This window comes from Octopus sinensis, linkage group LG23, assembly GCF_006345805.1.
Source record: "Octopus sinensis linkage group LG23, ASM634580v1, whole genome shotgun sequence".
Lineage (NCBI taxonomy): Eukaryota > Metazoa > Mollusca > Cephalopoda > Octopoda > Octopodidae > Octopus > Octopus sinensis.
Window position 1 is genome coordinate 12,824,694 of NC_043019.1, and position 20,000 is coordinate 12,844,693.

Sequence of the window (20,000 nt, forward strand, 5' to 3'; positions counted from 1 at the left end):
AGCAGCAGTAGACATGATGCTTCCCGCCGTCGTCTGTGGTTCCATGGGTGTCGACGTCGCAATGTTGGGGATGTAGGAAGCCACTTGACCCGTTCGATCCACCTCCGGTATCTCATAGCAGACACGTTCCCAGTCGAAGTTGGAGTCCGTCTCGTCGACGATGGAATCGCGGTCTTCTTCGCTGTCGTCGGACAAACTGATCTTCTCAATAGACTGGATGATATCGGCCTGAGCTTCGAACGGGCTCTCACTAGGATTATTCGAAGAACGTGAATATGGAAAAAAAAAAAAAAAAAAAGATAAAACGAATGTAGGTGGCGACAAAAACAAGAGACTAGAATGAAATAAAAAATAAAATTGCTGAAGCCATAAGAATTTTATAAACATTTGAGAGAACATGAAATAATTCATAGTTATCGCCATACTACGCTGCATTGATAAAGGGCAACAACCCTGAAACATGTCTGCAGATGTCTGACTAGCAAGGTGAAGCGGCTGACCTCCCCTGTTCGAAGGTTGTAATGGACGCAGGTTCGTGTGTCATATAGCTAGCTAGAGGCAGTGGCCTCTTGGAGCTAATCAGCGACAGCTTTAGTCTTATATTTAGACTGCCATATTAGTATGGCGATAACTATTAATATCCAGTAACACTGCCGTAATCTCCTTTAGAGAGACTTAGTAATTTTAATATTTCTATTGATGAAATAATTCATTTTGGAACAGTGGATCTTGAAGCAAATAAAGCTATATATATATAACAGCATGTAAATATTGTGTCGAAAAATCCTTCTGTACAGAAAAAGTTGGCAAAAAGAGATGTAATTTAGGTCTCACAGATAACCAACTTCTATACAAAAGAGTTTTTCAGCTCAATATTTTCCCAATGTATAACCCAATGTGTATGCTATTCATCATCATCATCGTTTAACATCCGCTTTCCCTGCTGGCATGGGTTGGACGATTTGACTGAGGACTGGCTAACCAGATGGCTGCGCCAGGCTCCAATCTGATCTGGCAGAGTTTCTACAGCTGGATGCCCTTCCTAATGCCAACTACTCCGAGAGTGCAGTGGGTGCTTTTACATGCCACCAGCATGAGGGCCAGTCAGGTGGTACTGGCAATGGCCATGCTCAACAGGTGTTTTTTACGTGAAACCTGCACAGGAGCCAGTCCAGCGGCATTGGCAACAACCTCACCCGAATGTTTTTTCACGTGCCACCGGCACAAGTGCCAGTAATGCGACGCTGGTAACAATCACACTCAAATGGTGCTTTTTATGTGCCACTGGCATGGAAGCCAGTCAGCTGCTCTGGCAACGATCACATTCGGATGGTGCTCTTAGCGCTCCACTAGCATGGAAGCCAGTCATCAAATTTCACTTCGATTTCAATTGCCTCAACAGATCTTCGGAAGCAGAGTTTAGAGTCCACTGAAGGAAAGGTATGCATAAGTGGGCTGGTTATGCCCCTGGCATAGGCCACAGGTTATGATCTCACTTGGCTTGCCAGGTCTTCTAATGCACTGCATATTTCCAAAGGTCTAAGTCATTAGTCATTGCCTCGGTGAGGCCTAATGCTCGATGGTCGTGCTTTCCCACCTCATCCCAGGTCTTCCTGGGTCTACTTTTTCTACAGGTTCCCTCAACCACTGGGTATGGCACTTTTTCACACAGCTATCCTCATCCATTCTCACCACATGATCATACCAGCGTAGTCGTCTCTCTTGCACACCACATCTGATGCTTCTTAGGTCCAACTTTTTTCTCAAGGTACTTACACTCTGTCGAGTATGCACACTGACATTACACATCCATCCGAGCATACTGGCTTCATTCCTTGCGAGCTTACACATGTCCTCAGCACTCACGGCCCATGTTTCACTGTCATGTAGCATGGCTGTTTGTACACATGCGTCATACAGTCTACCTTTTACTCTGAGCAAGAGGCTCTTTGTCACCCGCAGAATGTACCCTTTTGCCAAGTTATAGCAAAAAGTTAGTGAAATATTTAAAATGTTTACAGTTGGATAGATAGACAAATATAACAAAATAATTTGACAAAAGATGTGAATTTTTAATTATTTTCTGAGATTTGACAAAAACAACAAAAATATTTTTAAGAGCTCCCTGAACTTTGCCCAGGCTATTCTTATTCTAGCAGCTACACTTTCAGTGAACCTTATTATTTATAGATTTATGTGCTTCAAGATCAACTGTTCCAAAAATTAATTAGTTCAATAAATAAAAAGGATAAAAGAGACAAAGAAAGAGTGACACTCACCTTCCAAGCCGAGGTGAACTTAGCAAAAGCAAAATATTCTGGAGGTGTAGCATGGGGGTGATTTCTTCAGATGGCACCCCCTGGGATTGACACAAATGGACAATATTCTGATTCAATCTCCCCACAGCACTGTTGAACTGTTTTTTGGACATGTCCCCACGGCAGAAGTCACTGAAACGGGACGCACAGACAAACAATTGAGAAAATAAATCTTCTGTGAAAAGTAGTGTTAGTGGTGCGCACTGTTACCTGAACAGCAACAAAAACACTAACAACAACAATGACAGCAACAATAACAAGAATAGTAGCAATAGCTGCATCTACAGTAGTAAGGGTCCTTTGCGTGGTTGCATGGGTCAGTTTGAAATAGCAGCTTGATGACCCTCAAATCACACTCTGCTGACTTGCGAAAAGAAACAACACACTGGATAATGTAATCTAATATACTCCTAAAAAGTTGTGATGGCCATGGTTGGAACATCTTTGATCACACACCTACACAATCAGAGATGATTTATTGTCCATGCAACATCAATAGCTGTGACACATGGCTTAGTGGTTAGGGTATTTGGCTCACGATTGTAAAGCCATGAGTTCAGTTCCTAGTGATGCAGTGTGTCCTTGAGCAAGACACTTTATTTCATGTTGCTCCAGGGCACTCACCTGACAAAAATGAATTGTACCTGTAATCCAAAGGGGCCAGCCTTGTTACATCCTGGGTCCCACTGAATCTCCCTAAGAACTACATTAACCCTTTTGTTACCAACCCAGCTGAAACAGGCCCTGGCTCTGTAGTACAAATGTCTTGTTTTCATAAGTTTTGAATTAAAATCTTCCACCAAAACCTTAGTCACAATTTATGTCCCTAACACTAGCTTAATGACTGAAAAAAAAAAAAAAACATCGAGCATCTCCACAGAAATAAGGTAACAAAAGGGTTAAAGTCACCATGGTATTTTTAACCCTTTCAATACCAACCCGGCTGAAACCGGCTCTGGTTCTGTAGTACAAATGTCTTGTTTTCATAAGTTTTGAATTAAAATCTTCCACCAAACCTTAGTCACAATTTATGTTCCTAATACCAGCTTAATGATAACTAACTTATTTTACTAAATTCTTTGTTACATTTAAAATTAATTGAAAGAAACACAGAACATCTTAACAGAAATATGGTAACAAAAGGGTTAAAGTCACCATGATATTTTTAACCCTTTCAATACCAACCCGGCTGAAACGGCTCTGGCTCTGTAGTACAAATGTCTTGTTTCCATAAGCTTTGAATTAAAATCTTCCACCAAACCTTAGTCACAATTTAGTTCCTAACAATAGCTGAATGATAACAAAGTTATGTTGCTAAATTTTTTGTTATATTTAAAATAATTGAAAGAAACATAGAACAACTAAAAATAAATACAGTAACGAAAGGGTTAAGGGTACGCGAGTCTGTGGAGCGCTCAGTCACTTGAATGTTAATTTCACCAGCAGTCTGTTCTGGTGATCGGATCAACTAGGAACCTCATCATTATAATAACTGATGGAGCGCCAGAATCCACAGCAGTAGCAGCCATCCTGTCAAAATCTGTCGCTATCATCATCATCATCATCAACATAGTAAAGGAAATACTTACATGTAAGACTGTCGCCGTGGTAGCGTGACGTCCAGTATGTAACTAAGGACACTGACCAGCTGTGTGGTGTAACAGAGGGCAGCACTGATGGTGTGTGCTGGGTTGCAGTGACTAGGTTCTGTGTCAGGTATAACTTCGGACTTAGCCTCAACTGGTCGGAGATTAAAACACAAAGTATAAAAAAAAGTAAGTAAATAAGTAAAATAAATAAATAGATAAAAGTATTTTGTTGTATTTCAGGATGGACATTATGCTAATAATCACACACACACTGGTTCTGTTTCACTTCTTTTTTTTTGTAAATTCGTTAACATGGTGGATAAATAATACCAAAAAATTTTCAACTTCCTGTTTTGCTATATATACATGTATATATATATATATATATATATACTTTATTTAAAAGCAGCAGAAATTCAACAAAACCTGTTAATCAGAGTTTCACGTTCCCGTTCGTCAGACAGGAACATGAACGGGACGAATGGGAACGTGAAACTCCGAGTAACAGTTTTTATTGAATTTCTACTGCTTTTAAATAAAGCATAGTACTCTACCCCTGGTATTTGAGTACTCTTTTTATCCACCTTTTTTCACATTTATGTATTTACTCCGATATATATATATATATATATATATATCATCATCATCATCGTTTAACGTCCATTCTCCATGCTGACATATGTATATATATATATATATATATATATATATATATATATATATATATATGTATATGTATATGTATATAATTAAGAGAAATAGCCTCTATTAAGCAATCCACACATAGTCAATCTAATATTTATTTAATTTAGTGATTTTTTTTTAATAACATTTATTATAGTATATTTAAAATTTTTTTCTATATGTTGTAGGTAATTTTGGATTGCTTAATAGAGGTTGTTTCTCTTAATTATATTATGCATACCCATGCTAGCATGGAAAGCAGACATTAAACGATTACATATTGTGAAATTTGATTTAGAATTGCTAAATTGAATTTTTCCCTGTAAGTTTGGAATTATATTCCCTACTATTATTATTTATATATGTGTGTGTATATATATATATATATATACATATATATATATATGTGTGTGTGTATATATATATATACACACACACACACACACACAGGAAGAGAGAGAGAGAAAGAGAGGGTTCCTTACCAGCCATGTGGTATATTGAGAAGTCGCCATTCGCCGGTAAAGTGGGGCTCACAATCTGGTATTGATTGTCCCCAGTTTTGTCACCGTAAACCCAAAACCCCTTCATGTAAGCAGTCTGGCAAGCATCTTTTAAGGCACTCTCTGTACTTAGTTCCATTGCAGAATCACTGAAGACAGACCAGAAAGAGAGATTGAAGAAAAAGAAAAACAAAACAAAAAAAGAAAGAAAAACATATGATAAATCTTCATTTTATATATATACTAGCAGTATCGCCCGGCGTTGCTCGGGTTTGTAAGGGAAATAACTATAAAGCATTTTTAGAGAGTTATAGCCAAAAAATGCATAAAAAATGGAAAAAAAATTATGGTAATTTTTTTTTAAATCGTTGACTCATCGTAGACATTTTTAGAGAGTTACTTCCCTTATATTTAAAAAATTATGCATTAACATGGAAAAAAATGATGGTAAATTATTTTTAAAATCGTAGACGCACGCTAATACCCAGAAGGGCTTGATATGAATCACGACTATAAGATACCCGGTTTTGGTTAAACTGCACCGCAAAATGTGGGAGTAGTTAGGAATCTAAATCAGAGTAGACAGACACACAACCTTTCTTTTATATATAAAGATATATATATATATATATATAATATATAATTTGCTGGTGTATCTCAAGCGACATGGTTGTTAGTGTGTGTGTGTGTAAATGTGTGTAAATATATATATATATATGTAACGAAAAAGTTTACAAAAATAAACAAAAGACGAAAGCAGGTGGAGTACAAACAAAATGTATTAGTATAGCACTCAGGAATAGAAATAGAAAAAGTCTTTTATGTTTCGAGCCTACGCTCTTCGACAGAAAGATACACAGAAAAAAACAAGGAGAGAAAAAATGTATGTAGTAGCTAACGATCTATCATGGCGGCCTGATATATGTATATGGATGCACAGTGGTTAGGGCAGCGAACTGACGGTGGGAGGATAGCGGTTTCGATTCCCAGACTGGGCATTGTGTGTGTTTATTGAGCGAAAACACCTAAAAGCTCCATGAGGCTCTGGCAGGGGGTGGTGGCGACCCCTGTTGTACTCTTTCGCCACGACTTTCTCTCACTCTCTCTTCCTGTTTCTTGAGTAACACTGCAATGGACTGGCGTCCCTTCCAGCTGGGGAGAACACATACGCCACAGAAACCGGGAAACTGAGCCCATGAGCCTGACTAGGCTTGAAAAGAGATATATATATATATATATATATATATAATATATACATACATATATATACGCACCATTTGAGTGTGAGCGTTGCCAGGGCCACTGACTGGGTCCTGTGCCAGTAGCATGTAAAAAGCACCATTTGAGCATGATCGTTGCCAACATCACCTGATTGGCTCCTGTGTTGGTGGCACGTAAAGAACATCATTCAAGTGTGGTCATTGCCAGTGTCACCAGACATTCTCCTGTGCAGGTGGCACGTAAGAAGCACCTTTGAGTGTGGTCAATGCCAGTACTGCTTGAATGGCCCTTGTGCCGGTGACATGTAAAAGCACCCACTACACTCACTGAGTGGTTGGCGTTAGGAAGGGTATCCAGCTGTAGAAACACTGCCAGATCAGACAGGAGCCTGGTGCAGCCTTCTGGCTTCCCAGACCCCGGTCAGACCGTCCAACCCATGCTAGCATGGAAAACAGACGTTAAACAATGATGATTATAATGATGATTTTTCTCGTAGTTTCAAGATTTTGATGATGTGATTGTTTATTTTAAGAATAAGATAGTCAAGAAGGTATGAGAGACTGGATTTAGCCAGTTTGAACATAAAATGAGTATTTGGGCCAGATACGGCCAGTTTAAAACATCGCACAAATGGTTTCACAGTGTGTTTTCTGAGTTTCTTTGCTCTGAGTTCAAATCCTGCTGAAGTCAACTTTGCCTTTCATCCTCTTAGAGTTAAAAAAAAAAAGTATTAATCCAGAGTAGTAGATTAGCAGAACTGTAAGAAGATTAGCCCTGATGCTTTGCAGTCAATCTAATTGACAAAGCCTTGTTTTTTTAAAAAAAACTAACGTAATAGGTGCAGGAGTGGCTGTGTGGTAAGTAGCTTGCTAACCAACCACATGGTTCCGGGTTCAGTCCCACTGCGTGGCACCTTGGGCAAGTGTCTTCTGCTATAGCCCCGGGGCCGACTAATGCCTTGTGAGTGGATTTGGTAGACGGAAACTGAAAGAAGCCTTTCATATATATATATGTGTGTGTGTGTGTGTGTGTGTGTGTGTGTGTGTGTGTCTGTGTTTGTCTCCCTAGCATTGCTTGACAACCGATGCTGGTGTGTTTACGTCCCCTTCACTTAGCGGTTCGGCAAAAGAGACCGATAGAATAAGTACTGGGCTTACAAAAAGAATAAGTCCCGGGGGTCGATTTGCTCGACTAAAGGCGGTGCTCCAGCATGGCCACAATCAAATGACTGAAACAGGTAAAAGAGTAAAGAGAAGAGAAAGAGAAAAGAGAATAACGAACTCACCTGTTTGGTTTGATTTCAGAAATAGGGAAAATGTACTGAACTAAAATATTAGCTTGTGAACGTCTCTCTTTCACCAGTTTTTCTACATCTTTCTTTAATATCACATTTTGTTCTTTAATCTTGTTCTTAATGTTATCACAGAGCTTCACGATGCGCAATTTCTTGTCGCGGTGCACTTTGGCCCGTTCTGTGCGCATCCGATTCAGTCTTTTGTCTTCGGCAAGCTTCTCCTTATCTATTAAGAAGAGAGAAAGGGAAAGAGATTAGCAAAATTCAATAACCAATGAAAATATAGTGTGTGCATGTGTGAGCAAACATTTTTTAGGGTATATAAACTGCCAGCATCAGTTGTTAGTTGTCGGAGCACTGCATCCTTCAAAATTTCCATGCTTCCTGAGAGATTCGCCAACACTACACCTGGTTTTCTCCCCTCCATACACACGCTGAAGCATGGAACAAACTGCCGGCATCAGTTGTTAGTTGTCGGAGCACTGCATCCTTCAAAACTTCCATGTTTCCTGAGATTCGCCAACACTACACCTGGTTTTCTCCCCTCCATAAACACACAAGCATGTATCTAACTCATACACTGTTCACTTCTCAGACATTTGTACATTACTGCATATGCTTTATATGCACTTTTGAGAAGTTGTGGTGCACCTGAGCACTGTATACAATAATTTCATTATCATTATTATTATTATATCTCTCTTTACTCGTTTCAGTCATTTGACTATGGCCATGCTGGAGCACTGCTTTTAGTCGAGCAAATCGACCCCAGGACTTATTCTTTGTAAGCCTAGTACATATTCTATCGGTCTCTTTTGCCAAACCGCTAAGTTACGGGGACGTAAACACACCACCAACGGTCGTCAAGTGACGTTGGGGGGGCAAACATATACACACACATACACATATATATATACATATATACACACACACACACACATATATATATATGACGAGCTTCTTCCAGTTTCTGTGTTATCATGTAAATTGTTTTGTCTTGGTATAAAAGATGGGCTACAGCAAATATTCTGCTCAATACCACAGATTTGCTTGTCAGTAGTTTGACCTTAACCAGTTGACCATGTCCCTTAGTGGCTGACGATGTGTGCATCTCTGATCACGAGCAGAAGTAGTGGGGGAGCATCATAGTCATGTGTTGAGAGGGATTCTTTGGGGTTTGAATAATTTACCTCTGGAAACATGGGTGGTTTTTTCAACATCCTTAAACAACCCTTATTCAGGGACCTTTTGAGCAGGATGGACTACTCGACCAGAAGAAAATTCTAACTGGACCCCACCTGCAAGGTCATGTGCTATTTACCTTGATATGAGATCACCATGTCACGCACATATGGTTGTGATGCATGTGCCTGGTGTACCCTTATCAGACGGGTAGTCATGATGGGTATACTGGGCTTCGTATATTTTACCCCAGTGTCACTTTGATGGCATGCACTGCTCTCTCACTCAATAATAATAATAATAATAATAATAATAATAATAATAATGATAATAATAATGATAATAATGATGATGATGATGATGATGATAATAATTATAATAATAATAATAATAATAATAAATACTGACCTTTCTGCAATGATTCTTTCTCAGCTGCCAAAATGAGTTTCAAAAGCCGGATTTTTTCCTTTAAGTTTTCCAACTCCCATTTCTAGAAATAAATTTCAATAAACACATTAGTTATATCAGACTGATTGAGCCAGCAAGAAGGCCACTTAGTCTACTAGAAATAGCAGATCAGCTTCATATCACACCCTCCTTACTACTACTACTACTACTACTACTACGTCATTTCATCATTGCTTTTAAGAGTCCACTTTCCCATGGTTGTAGGAGTCAGATGGAATTAGTTAAAACTGATTTCCTATAGTTAGATGCCTTTCCTGTCACTAACCCTCATTAGTTTCCAAGCAAGGTAATATTTCCCCATGGATTTTTATGGAAGATCGATAAAGCAGGACAGACTTTACATGGCAGTGATATTCATTTACAACGTTCGGCACGTAAGCGAAATATTCCGAACGTGGCCTTTGCCAGCTTCACCTGGCCCTCGTGCCGGTGGCACGTAAAAAGCACCATCCGATTGTGGCCGTTGCCAGCCTCGCCTGGCCTTCGTGCCGGTGGCACATAAAAAGCACCATCCGATCGTGGCCGTTCGCCAGCCCTGTCTGGCACCTGTGCCAGTGGTATGTAAAAAGCACCCACTACACTCACGGAGTGGTTGATGTTAGGAAGGGCATCCAGCCGTTGAAACATTGCCAGATCTGACTGGAGCCTGGTGCAGCCTTCTGGCTTCCCAGACCCCAGTTGAACCGTCCAACCCATGCTAGCATGGAAAGCGGACGCTAAATGATGATGATGATGATGAACTAACATGTGATGTCAAGACACCAACACACACACAAACACACTTCTACTATTTCTGCCTACAATATCCACTCACAAGGCTTCAGTCACCCTAGGCTGACCAAAGCTACAGTAAAAGACACTTTCACGAGTTGCCACACAGAGGGACTGAACCTGAAACCATATGATTGGGAAGCAGACTTCTTAACTATACAGCCACACAGGTCTGAGTGTTTTAGTATATTGAAGTACACACACACACACACACACCACTGCTGTCTTCTTCTTCTTCCAATCAGGACTCATGCCATTAGCCACAAAGAATAATCTCTAATTATCCAACCCATGCCTGCATGGAAAGCAGACATTAAAAGATGATGGTGATGGTGATGATGATGATGTACCTAGGATCATGGTAATCCAATGTCTTCTCAATATTTATGGCATCAGCCTCAAAGTTCACACTGAGTAATAAACCAATCTACAACTACAAAACCCAAAGCATCAAATAAGCAGTGTTCTAATCACAACCATTATATTTTTTATAAGGACATGGTGTATCTAGGACTACACTAATCTAATGTGTCCTCCGTTGTTGTTATTGATTAACATCAGGTCAGCTGTAATTAAGTGGACCAATGATTACAAGTTAGCTTAATCTATTTGATTATAATAAAAAAATATTGCAGCTGTAACCAAACTATATTTTTCCCAGACATTGTAAAACCAAGGCTATATCGTCCAACAAGTCCGTCCATTTCTTAAGACATAAGGAGTGTGGTTTGAAGAATGTCTGGCTGCTATTTTCAGTAGGTCAGGCAACCATAGAGGCTCCCCCTTTACTGAGATGCTGATATAAGGTAATGCTGTGTGGAGGCACATGGCCTAGTGGTTGGAGCAGCGGACTCACGGTCGAGGGATCGCGGATCCGAATCTCAGACCGGGTGATGTGTGTGTTTATGAGCGAAACACCTAAGCTCCATGTGGCTCCAGCAGAAGGTAATGGCGAACTTCTGCTGACTCTTTTGCCACAACTTTCTCTCACTCTTTCCTCCTGCATCTTGCAGCTCACCTGCGACGGACCGGCGTCCTGTCCAGGTGGGGAACTGGGGAACCTATACGCCAAGGAAACCAGGAAACCGGCCCTTATGAGCCAGGCGTGGCTCGAGAAGGAACAAACAAACAATAAGGTAATGCTGATGATATGGAGGGTGATGGTAGTGATGATGATGATGATGACAACGACAATGGTATGGTGGTGGTGGTGGTGGTGACAATGTTGAAGTTGGCAGTGGTAGTGGTGGTTGTAATTGTGATGATGATAATGAGAAAGAAATAAGAGAATTTAGGTTGCCTCACCTTTTTTTCTGCTGTATACTTGTTCTCGAGTCCAGGTTTTATACTGAAGGGAGAATCGGACGAAAATAAAATTAAAAAATGTGAGTCCAATAATAAGGCAAAGAGAATCAAAGAATATAAATAATGTAAGTGCAAAGAAGTGAGAAAGCAAGGAGGAAGATAGGGTGAGAGGGGTGGAGGAGGAAGAGAGAGTGATAGAGAAGAGAGAGAAAATGAGAAAGGGAGGGAAGTGAGAGAGGGCAGCAAAGAGAGAATGGGAACGAGAGAGAAGTAGGGAGAAAATGAAAGAGACAGAGAAGGAGTGAGAGGGGAAGAAAGAGAAAGGAAGAGAAGAGGAGGGAAGGTGAAAGAGAGAGAGAGAGAGAGAGAGAGAGAGAGAGAGAGAGAGTGATGGAGAGGGAGAGAAAAAGGGAGGAAGAAAATGAAAGAGACAGAGAAGGAGTGAGAGGGGAAGAAAGAGAAAGGAAGAGAAGAGGAGGGAAGGTGAAAGAGAGAGAGAGAGAGAGAGAGTGATGGAGAGGGAGAGAAAAAGGGAGGAAGAAAATGAAAGAGACAGAGAAGGAGTGAGAGGGGAAGAAAGAGAAAGGAAGAGAAGAGGAGGGAAGGTGAAAGAGAGAGAGAGACTGGCTTAGTCAAGAGACAAAGGATACAGTACAGAACCCTAGGACAAGCCTCCAAGACAAGAGGGACAAAGGTGTCCCCAGGTAATAATCAGTCCAAAGACAGGATTCAAAAGGTTGCAGGTTACAACAGAGGGGACTCCATTAAGGGCAACCAAGGACCCAGCGTGACACAGAGAGTGACAAGGCTGGCCCTTTGAAATACAGGTACAGAGAAAGTTGTGGTGAAAGAGTACAGCATGAATCACCACCATCCCCTGCCGGAGCCTCGTAGAGCTTTAGGTGTTTTCGCTCAATAAACACTCACAACGCCCGGTCTGGGGATCGAAACCGCGATCCTACAACCGCGAATCTGCTGCCCTAACCACTGGGCCATTGCGCCTCCACAGTAGAATACTAACGCACATGGCACTTATAAGTTTCTTTACAAAATGTTCTCACAATCCAAAAATTACAATTTAGCATTATAAAAAGACAGTTATTGTTGTTAGGGGTCTTTTCGCTTAATGATACAGAGTGCTCAGCCAGAATTTGAGAGATACAGATTTCAGTTCTCTGTAGAATTATGCTGGCCATATTTTTCTGTCCCCTACATTGTATTTACCCAATTTTATAAACTGTCTTCACAGTAATACCCAAAAGAATACCCTCCATCAGGCATTTGCCATATCCTGAATGCCTTACTTCCCTGGGCATGGACACATTGAAACTCCGACGTCTGGCAGCTGACTTGGCAGACACCCATAAAATTATCAACCATCATACAAACAATAACTCTGAGCACCTTTCCAAACTCCACCCATCTAACACCCATGGACATATTTACAAAGTAAGAAAACAGCACAGCTCCCATGACTTCAGGAAACATTTTTTCACGCTAAGAGTTGCTGAAGCACGGAACAAACTGCCGGCATCAGTTGTTAGTTGTCGGAGCACTGCATCCTTCAAAACTTCCATGCTTCCTGAGATTCGCCAACACTACACTTGATTTTCTCCCCTCCATACACACACAAGCATGTATCTGACTCATACATTGTTCGCTTTCCAGACATTTCTACATTACTGCATGTACTTTATATGCACTTTCTGACAAGTTGTGGTGCACCTGAGCACTGTATACAATTAATTTCATTATTATTATTATGTAATCCTGCATTTGAGAATTTCTTTATTTTCTGTAGAATGCATGAAAAATTTTTTAACTTACCTCTGCAGGTATCGTTCCCGGTTCGCCTTACTATCTATCCATCTCTCGAGTTTATCACAGTATCTATAGGTGAACAATAAAGTAGAGAAAACAATTAATCTGAGAGGAATTCATGTCATTTCATTTCATTATCAGAACTAACGACTAATTGTTTTACCAACATATAAATACATCAACGTTACGAATGACTCTGTGGTCAAGAAGGAGTCATTTAGGCGTAGGAGTGGCTGTGTGGTAAGTAGCTTGCTTACGAACCACATGGTTCCGGGTTCAGTCCCACTACGTGGCACCTTGGGCGAGTGTCATCTACTATAGCCTCGGGCCAACCAAAGCCTTTTGAGTGGATTTGGTAGACGGAAGCTGAAAGAAGCCCGCCGTATATATGTATATATATATGTGTGTGTGTTGTGTGTGTGTGTGTGTGTGTGTGTGTGTGTGGTGTGTGTGTATGTGTGTGTGTGTGTGTATGTTTGTGTGTCTGTGTTTGTCCCCACAACATCGCATGACAACCAATGCTGGTGTGTTTACGTCCCCGTAACTTAGCGGTTCGGCAAAAGAGTAAGATAGAATATGTACTAGGCTTACAAAGAATAAGTCCCGATGTCGATTTGCTCGACTAAAGGCGGTGCTCCGGCATGGCCACAGTCAAATGACTGAAACAAGTAAAAGAGTAAAAAAGAGTAAGAAATTAACTTCTTAACCACATAGTTTCAGGTCCACATATATATGGACCAGGCTGTGTGTTCTTGAGCAAGACACTTTATTTCACGTTGCTCCGGTTCATTCAGTTGTAGAAATGGGTTGCAATGTCACTGGTGCCAAGCTGTATCGGCCCCTTTGCCTTTCCCTTGGATAACATCTGTAGCATGGGGAGCGGAGGCCGGTATACATAGGCCACTGCTGGTCTTCCATAAACAACCTTGCCCGGACTTGTGCCACAGATGGGAATTTCCAAGGTGCAATCTCATACTATAATCTTTTGTCTATTTCTTGGTTCACTTTCAAACAGCATTACCCTGTTGTCTTTCTGTTCTATACTTTACTAGTTTCACTTAGTAGACAAGTGGCCATGCTGGGGTACTGCCATGAAGAATTTTTCTTAGTTAAATGAATCGGTCCCAAAATTTTTTTAAAAACCTGGTGTCTTGCAAACAACTTGCACATGCAAGTGCTACCAGTCAAAAACTCTGCATACCAGAAGCCAGCAAGTGTATGTGGTCATCAGGAAAGAATGCGCGCCGTTTCGGGGCCTACCTCTCGACGGCATCAATGCGCACCGGCCCCCCTCACTGATATGAGGCCCCCCGCTTGCTAGATCAACTGGTTATCAAATAAAGCTCAATATCCTTCTAGCCATCAGTTCATCGTCTCTTTTTAACCAAATCCAGTGGCTAGCCTTCTCCACTGTAGATTGGATATCGGTCATGGTGGTATTGACTTTACGATGAGTTAGGCCTAGCGATAACAACAGTCGTCTCACACTGTGTCCAACAAACCCTCTACATCCGTTTTCTTTTTCTGACGCATTATATGCTGCCTGTTAATACTCAGCAATGACTGTCTATATGACAGGCCATGAGTCGTGAGCAACAGAATCTCCTCCCATGGCTTCTGTTCTCTGCTGCTTTCATCTAGCTGTTGGTACCATTATCCAACCTCTTCCTCTTACATTTATCTGACCTCTTTGTATCTCAACCATAACCTACTTGATATCTCACACCAATAGACCAGTGCTCCGCAACAAGTACGCCATGAGATGATGCTAGATGTGCCGCAGCAGTGTAACCTGAATATAGTTTTTTTTACCTATACTTTTAGTTATATTTTTAGTTCAGGTGTGTTGCTGAATTTTGAAAAGTAGGCATAGGAGTGACTGTGTGGTAAGTAGCTTGCTTACCAACCACATGGTTCTGGGTTCAGTCCCACTACATGGCACCTTGGGCAAATGTCTTCTACTATAGCCTTGAGCCGACCAAAGCCTTGTGAGTGGATTTGGTAGACGGAAACTGAAAGAAGCCCATCGTATATATATATTGTAGCCTTTGCAGATGACTGATCTAATATGTTAAAGAGAAATGTATAGATTTACTTTTTAAATGTCTCAAGGAAATTTAGGTGAAATTTGAAATTTTTGGGAAGGAGGTTTTATTAATTACAGGCATCTAAATATTTCTGTGTAGGCTTCTAAAGGGAGGGTTTGATGATGAGAGTTGAGCTCTAGAAATACCCTCTAATTCCTCTTGTTTTTGTCTTGAATGCCAAAGTTTGGAAGAAGATTTTTGAGAATCTTCCACCTATATATATAATATATATATATATATATATATATATACACTCGCGGAGTGGTTGGCGTTAGGAAGGGCATCCAGCCGTAGAAACACTGCCAGATCTGACTGGGCCTGACGAAGCCTTCCAGCTTCACAGACCCCAGTTGACCCGTCCAACCCATGCTAGCATGGAAAGCGGACGCTAAATGATGATGATGATGATGATGATATATATATATATATATATATATATATATATGAGGAGACCTATTGAGTCAAGTACATCAACATCAAAATAAATATCAAATGGAAATTGTAGTTGGATACCTGTGCTGGTGACAGGTAAAAAGCAGCAACTGATCGTGGCCGCTGCCAACCTCCCCTGGCACCTGTGCTGGTGGCACATAAAAAGGCACCCACTACACTCACAGAGTGGTTGGCGTTAGAAAGGGCATCCAGCTGTAGAAACACTGCCAGATCAGACTGGAGCCTGGCGCAGCCTCCTGGCTTCCCAGACCCCGGTCGAACCTTCCAACCTGTGCTGGCACAGAAAACGGACATAAACGATGATGATATCTCAAAGTTTCAACGGCCACATTCGGTTAGTGCTTTTTACATGTCACCGACACGGATGCTAGTCAGGCGGCACTGGCATCAGCCACGTTCGGACAGTGCTTTTAACGTGTCACCGGCACGAGTATCTCAACTACATTTTCCATTTGATTTTGATTTTGCTGTTGACATACTTGACTCAATAGGTCTCCTCAAGAACAGCGGGTCACTCTATGATCCAAGGTTAGCACAGCAGGCCGTCCTGCGAGCCATGAACTCACTTCATTTGTGAATAAATAAGCATTACATTTGACAGAATAATCTGAATTCTAAAGGGTTAAGAATGTCTCTAGAACTCCCTTCAAACCCAAGCTGCGTTTGCTCCAATAACCATCAGTAATTTGGTCAGTGAATCCTCTGCAACAGTTGATGAGAAACGACAAGATGAGCTGCTAGAGGTCACCCTGTTCCAAAGTGTGTATGCATGTGACTAGGGACGACACATGAACTCCGCACCTCAACACCGAATGATAACCATAGCTACAGCATCCACACTATCTATCCAAAGCACTTGCTACTCCCAGTATGGCATTTGTGTGTTGGATGTAGTCAGCATCCGTGAGGGATGTGGTGAACTCACTGGTCAGAGCTGGTTCAACCCACCTGGGGTGAATGTCACCACAGGTGTAAGTAAGTAAATTCATGCAACCTATTCCCTCGTTTACAGTTTATCGTCCATTTTTCTAAACAGCTGCTACTCATAAGCACGTAGGACATGGTACCATGCTTTCACTAATTGTTTTAGGTGCTTGTGTAGTCATCATCATCATCATCATCATCGTTTAGCGTCCGTTCTCCATGCTAGCATGGGTTGGACGGTTCGACCGGGGATCTGGGAAGCCAGAAGGCTGCACCAGGCTCCGGTCTTATCTGGCAATGTTTCTACAGCTGGGTGCCCTTCCTAACGCCAACCACTCCATGAATGTAGTGGGTGCTTTTTACGTGCCACCTGCACTGGTGCCAGGCGAGGCTGGCATCAGCCACGGCCGGATTGGTGCATTTTATGTGCCACCTGCACGGAAGCCAGTCGAGGCGGCACTGGCTTCGGCCACGATTCGGATGGTGCTTTTTACGTGCAGATTTAAACATCATCTCAACCCACCCAGTTTTCATTTGGGTGGGCTGAGAGAGGACTGTACCAGCATTTGGTTGATACTCATTTTAACCAATGAGACTGGAGTAACATGAATTGAAGTACCTTGGTCAAGGACACAACATATTGCCCAGTCTAAGAATTGATCTCATAACTTCATGGTTGTAAGGCTAACACCCCAACCACTATGCTACACATCTTCAGTTGTGTTCCATGTTATAGGGTTGGGGTACTATTTAAGAAGAGTGGTCCCAGTGCGCGCACTCGCGCATCCGTGCTAGCTAGTCATGACTAGTCGATTCTTACTTTGTGTTTTTGTGTTTTATTTACTTTGTTTTAAAAAAATTATTTACTTTTTGTTTTATTTACTTCGCTATCCATCTGAGCGTGGCCGTTTGCCAGCCTCGTCTGGCACTGTGTCGGTGGCACATGAAAAACACCATCCGAGCGTGGCCGTTCGCCAGCCTCGTCTGGCACCTGTGTCGGTGGCACATAAAAAACACCATCCGAGCGTTGCCGTTCGCCAGCCTCGTCTGGCACCTGTGTCGGTGGCACATAAAAAACACCATCCGAGCGTTGCCGTTCGCCAGCCTCGTCTGGCACCTGTGTCGGTGGCACATAAGAAGCACCCACTACATTCACAGAGTGGTTGGCGTTAGGAAGGGCATCCAGCTGTAGAAACACTGCCAGATCAGACTGGGCCTGATGCAGCCTTCTGGCTTCCCAGACCCTAGTTGAACCGTCCAACCCATGCTAGCATGGAAAGCGAACGTTAAACGATGATGATGATGCTAGGTAGTCGTTGTAGGATCGACTAGTCACAACTAGCTAGTGCGGATGCATGAGTACGCGAGTGCGCGCACGGGGACCACCCTTCTTAAATAGTACCTAGGGTTGGTATATGTTTCCAATAATGTGTACATATAAGATATAAAGCCTACTATTCCATGATCCAAGTTAGCTTTGAAAGTCAGACAAAAGGACACCTTCTTTATTAGTACAGTTTATCAAAGATGCGGATACACATACATACATGTAAAAGCACCCGTACAGCATCATGTGAAAGCATCCGTGTGGTGTCACATAAAAGTGTCCGTATTGTGTGCACCACGTAAAAGCACCCAGCACACTCTGTAAAGTGGTTGGCATGTTAGGAAGGGCATCCAGCTGTAGAAACCAAGCCAAATCAGACTGGAGTCTGGTGCTGCTTGCCAGCTCTGGTCAAACCATCCAACCCATGCCAGCATGGACAACAGATGTTAAATGGTGATGATGATGATAATGATATACATACAGGAGTGGCTGTGTGTTAAGAAGCTTGCTTCTTAACCACATGGTTCCGGGTTCAGTCCCACTGCGTGGCAGCTTGGGCAAGTGTCTTCTACTATAGCCTCAGGCCAACCAAAGCCTTGTGAGTGGATTTGGTAGACGGAAAGAAGCCCGTCGTATATATGTATATATATATATGTGTATGTGTGTGTGTGTGTACTTGAGTGTCTGTGTTTGTCCCCCCCAACATCGCTTGACAACCGATGCTGGTGTGTTTACGTCCCCGTAACTTAGTGGTTCGGCAAAAGAGACCGATAGAATAAGTACTAGGCTTACAAAGAATAAGTCCTGGGGTCGATTTCTTCGACTAAAGGAGGTGCTCCAGCATGGCCGCAGTCAAATGACTGAAACAAGTAAAAGAGAGAGTAATATATATATACACATATGGTGGGCTTCTTTCAGTTTCTGCTAACCAAATCCACTCATAAGTTTTTTGGTCGGCCCAAGGTACCATGCAGAGTGATTGAACCTGGAACTATGTGGTAGGGAAGTAAGCTTCTTACCACAGAGCCAAGTCTGCACCCCCCACCCCCACACACATTTTTTTTTTATACGCAGGAGTGGCTGTGTGGTAAGTAGCTTGCTAACCAACCACATGGTTCCGGGTTCAGTCCCACTGCGTGGCATCTTGGGCAAGTGTCTTCTGCTATAGCCCCGGGCCGACCAATGCCTTGTGAGTGGATTTGGTAGACGGAAACTGGAAGAAGCCTGTCGTATATATGTATATATATATACAGGTGTGTATGTGTGTTTGTGTGTCTGTGTTTGTCCCCCTAGCATTGCTTGACAACCGATGCTGGTGTGTTTACGTCCCCATCACTTAGCGGTTCGGCAAAAGAAACCGATAGAATAAGTACTGGGCTTACAGAGAATAAGTCCTGGGGGGGTCGATTTGCTCGACTAAAGGCGGTGCTCCAGCATGGCCGCAGTCAAATTACTGAAACAAGTAAAAGAGTAAAAGAGAAAATATATACACACAAATATATACATATATACATGTAGAATTACACATACATAATACAAAGGGCTGCAATTAAAAAACAGAAAAGCACAATGGCCTTACCTCTCCTGGTCAGATTGTTTATGTTGGTGTACATAGTTCGAGTAGTTGAACTGTCCCGTATTCACACAGCTGGCACAATAGAAAGGTCGACGGGTGGTCGTACAAACTGGACACCTTTCCACGGCCACGCGGACCGCTCCCCCGGACAGCTCGAACGAACTCTCCAGGCTGGTGGTGGCCGTGTTGCTCGTGGTGGTAGTGGTAGTGGTAGATGTTGTGGTCGAAGTACTGATGACCGTTGTAGAGGCGGTGCTGGTACCGCTGGTGACCGCGACGCTGTCCACTGCCATAGACGGGTGCAATGCACTACTGCTACCCGAAGTACTCGTAACAGTTGCAGCTTTTGTAGATGTAGTAGCAGCGATAGTAGCAGACGTAGAAGAAGTAAAAGACATTGTGCCGTCTACAAGACAGCCCTTTGTCTGTCTGTCTATCTATCTATCTATCTGTATATTTAAAACGGTTAATTACGTCATG

General features: G+C 42.1%; 1 protein-coding gene across 1 annotated transcript in view; it reads right to left on the minus strand.

The window, feature by feature from the left end:
- Nucleotides 1-20,000, minus strand: part of LOC115223528 (beclin 1-associated autophagy-related key regulator-like) — a 21,699-nt gene that overhangs the window by 256 nt on the left and 1,443 nt on the right. Inside the window, exons 1-9 of the mRNA XM_029794161.2 lie at nt 19,524-20,000; nt 13,160-13,222; nt 11,333-11,375; nt 9,197-9,278; nt 7,598-7,832; nt 5,074-5,240; nt 3,908-4,058; nt 2,280-2,450; nt 1-250 (exon numbers count right to left, since the gene is read on the minus strand). The exon at nt 1-250 is cut by the window's left edge and continues 256 nt beyond it; the exon at nt 19,524-20,000 is cut by the window's right edge and continues 1,443 nt beyond it. Of these exons, the coding sequence (XP_029650021.1) occupies nt 1-250; nt 2,280-2,450; nt 3,908-4,058; nt 5,074-5,240; nt 7,598-7,832; nt 9,197-9,278; nt 11,333-11,375; nt 13,160-13,222; nt 19,524-19,918 (1,557 nt within the window). The 5' untranslated portion in view covers nt 19,919-20,000. The remainder of the gene's footprint in view (nt 251-2,279; nt 2,451-3,907; nt 4,059-5,073; nt 5,241-7,597; nt 7,833-9,196; nt 9,279-11,332; nt 11,376-13,159; nt 13,223-19,523) is intronic.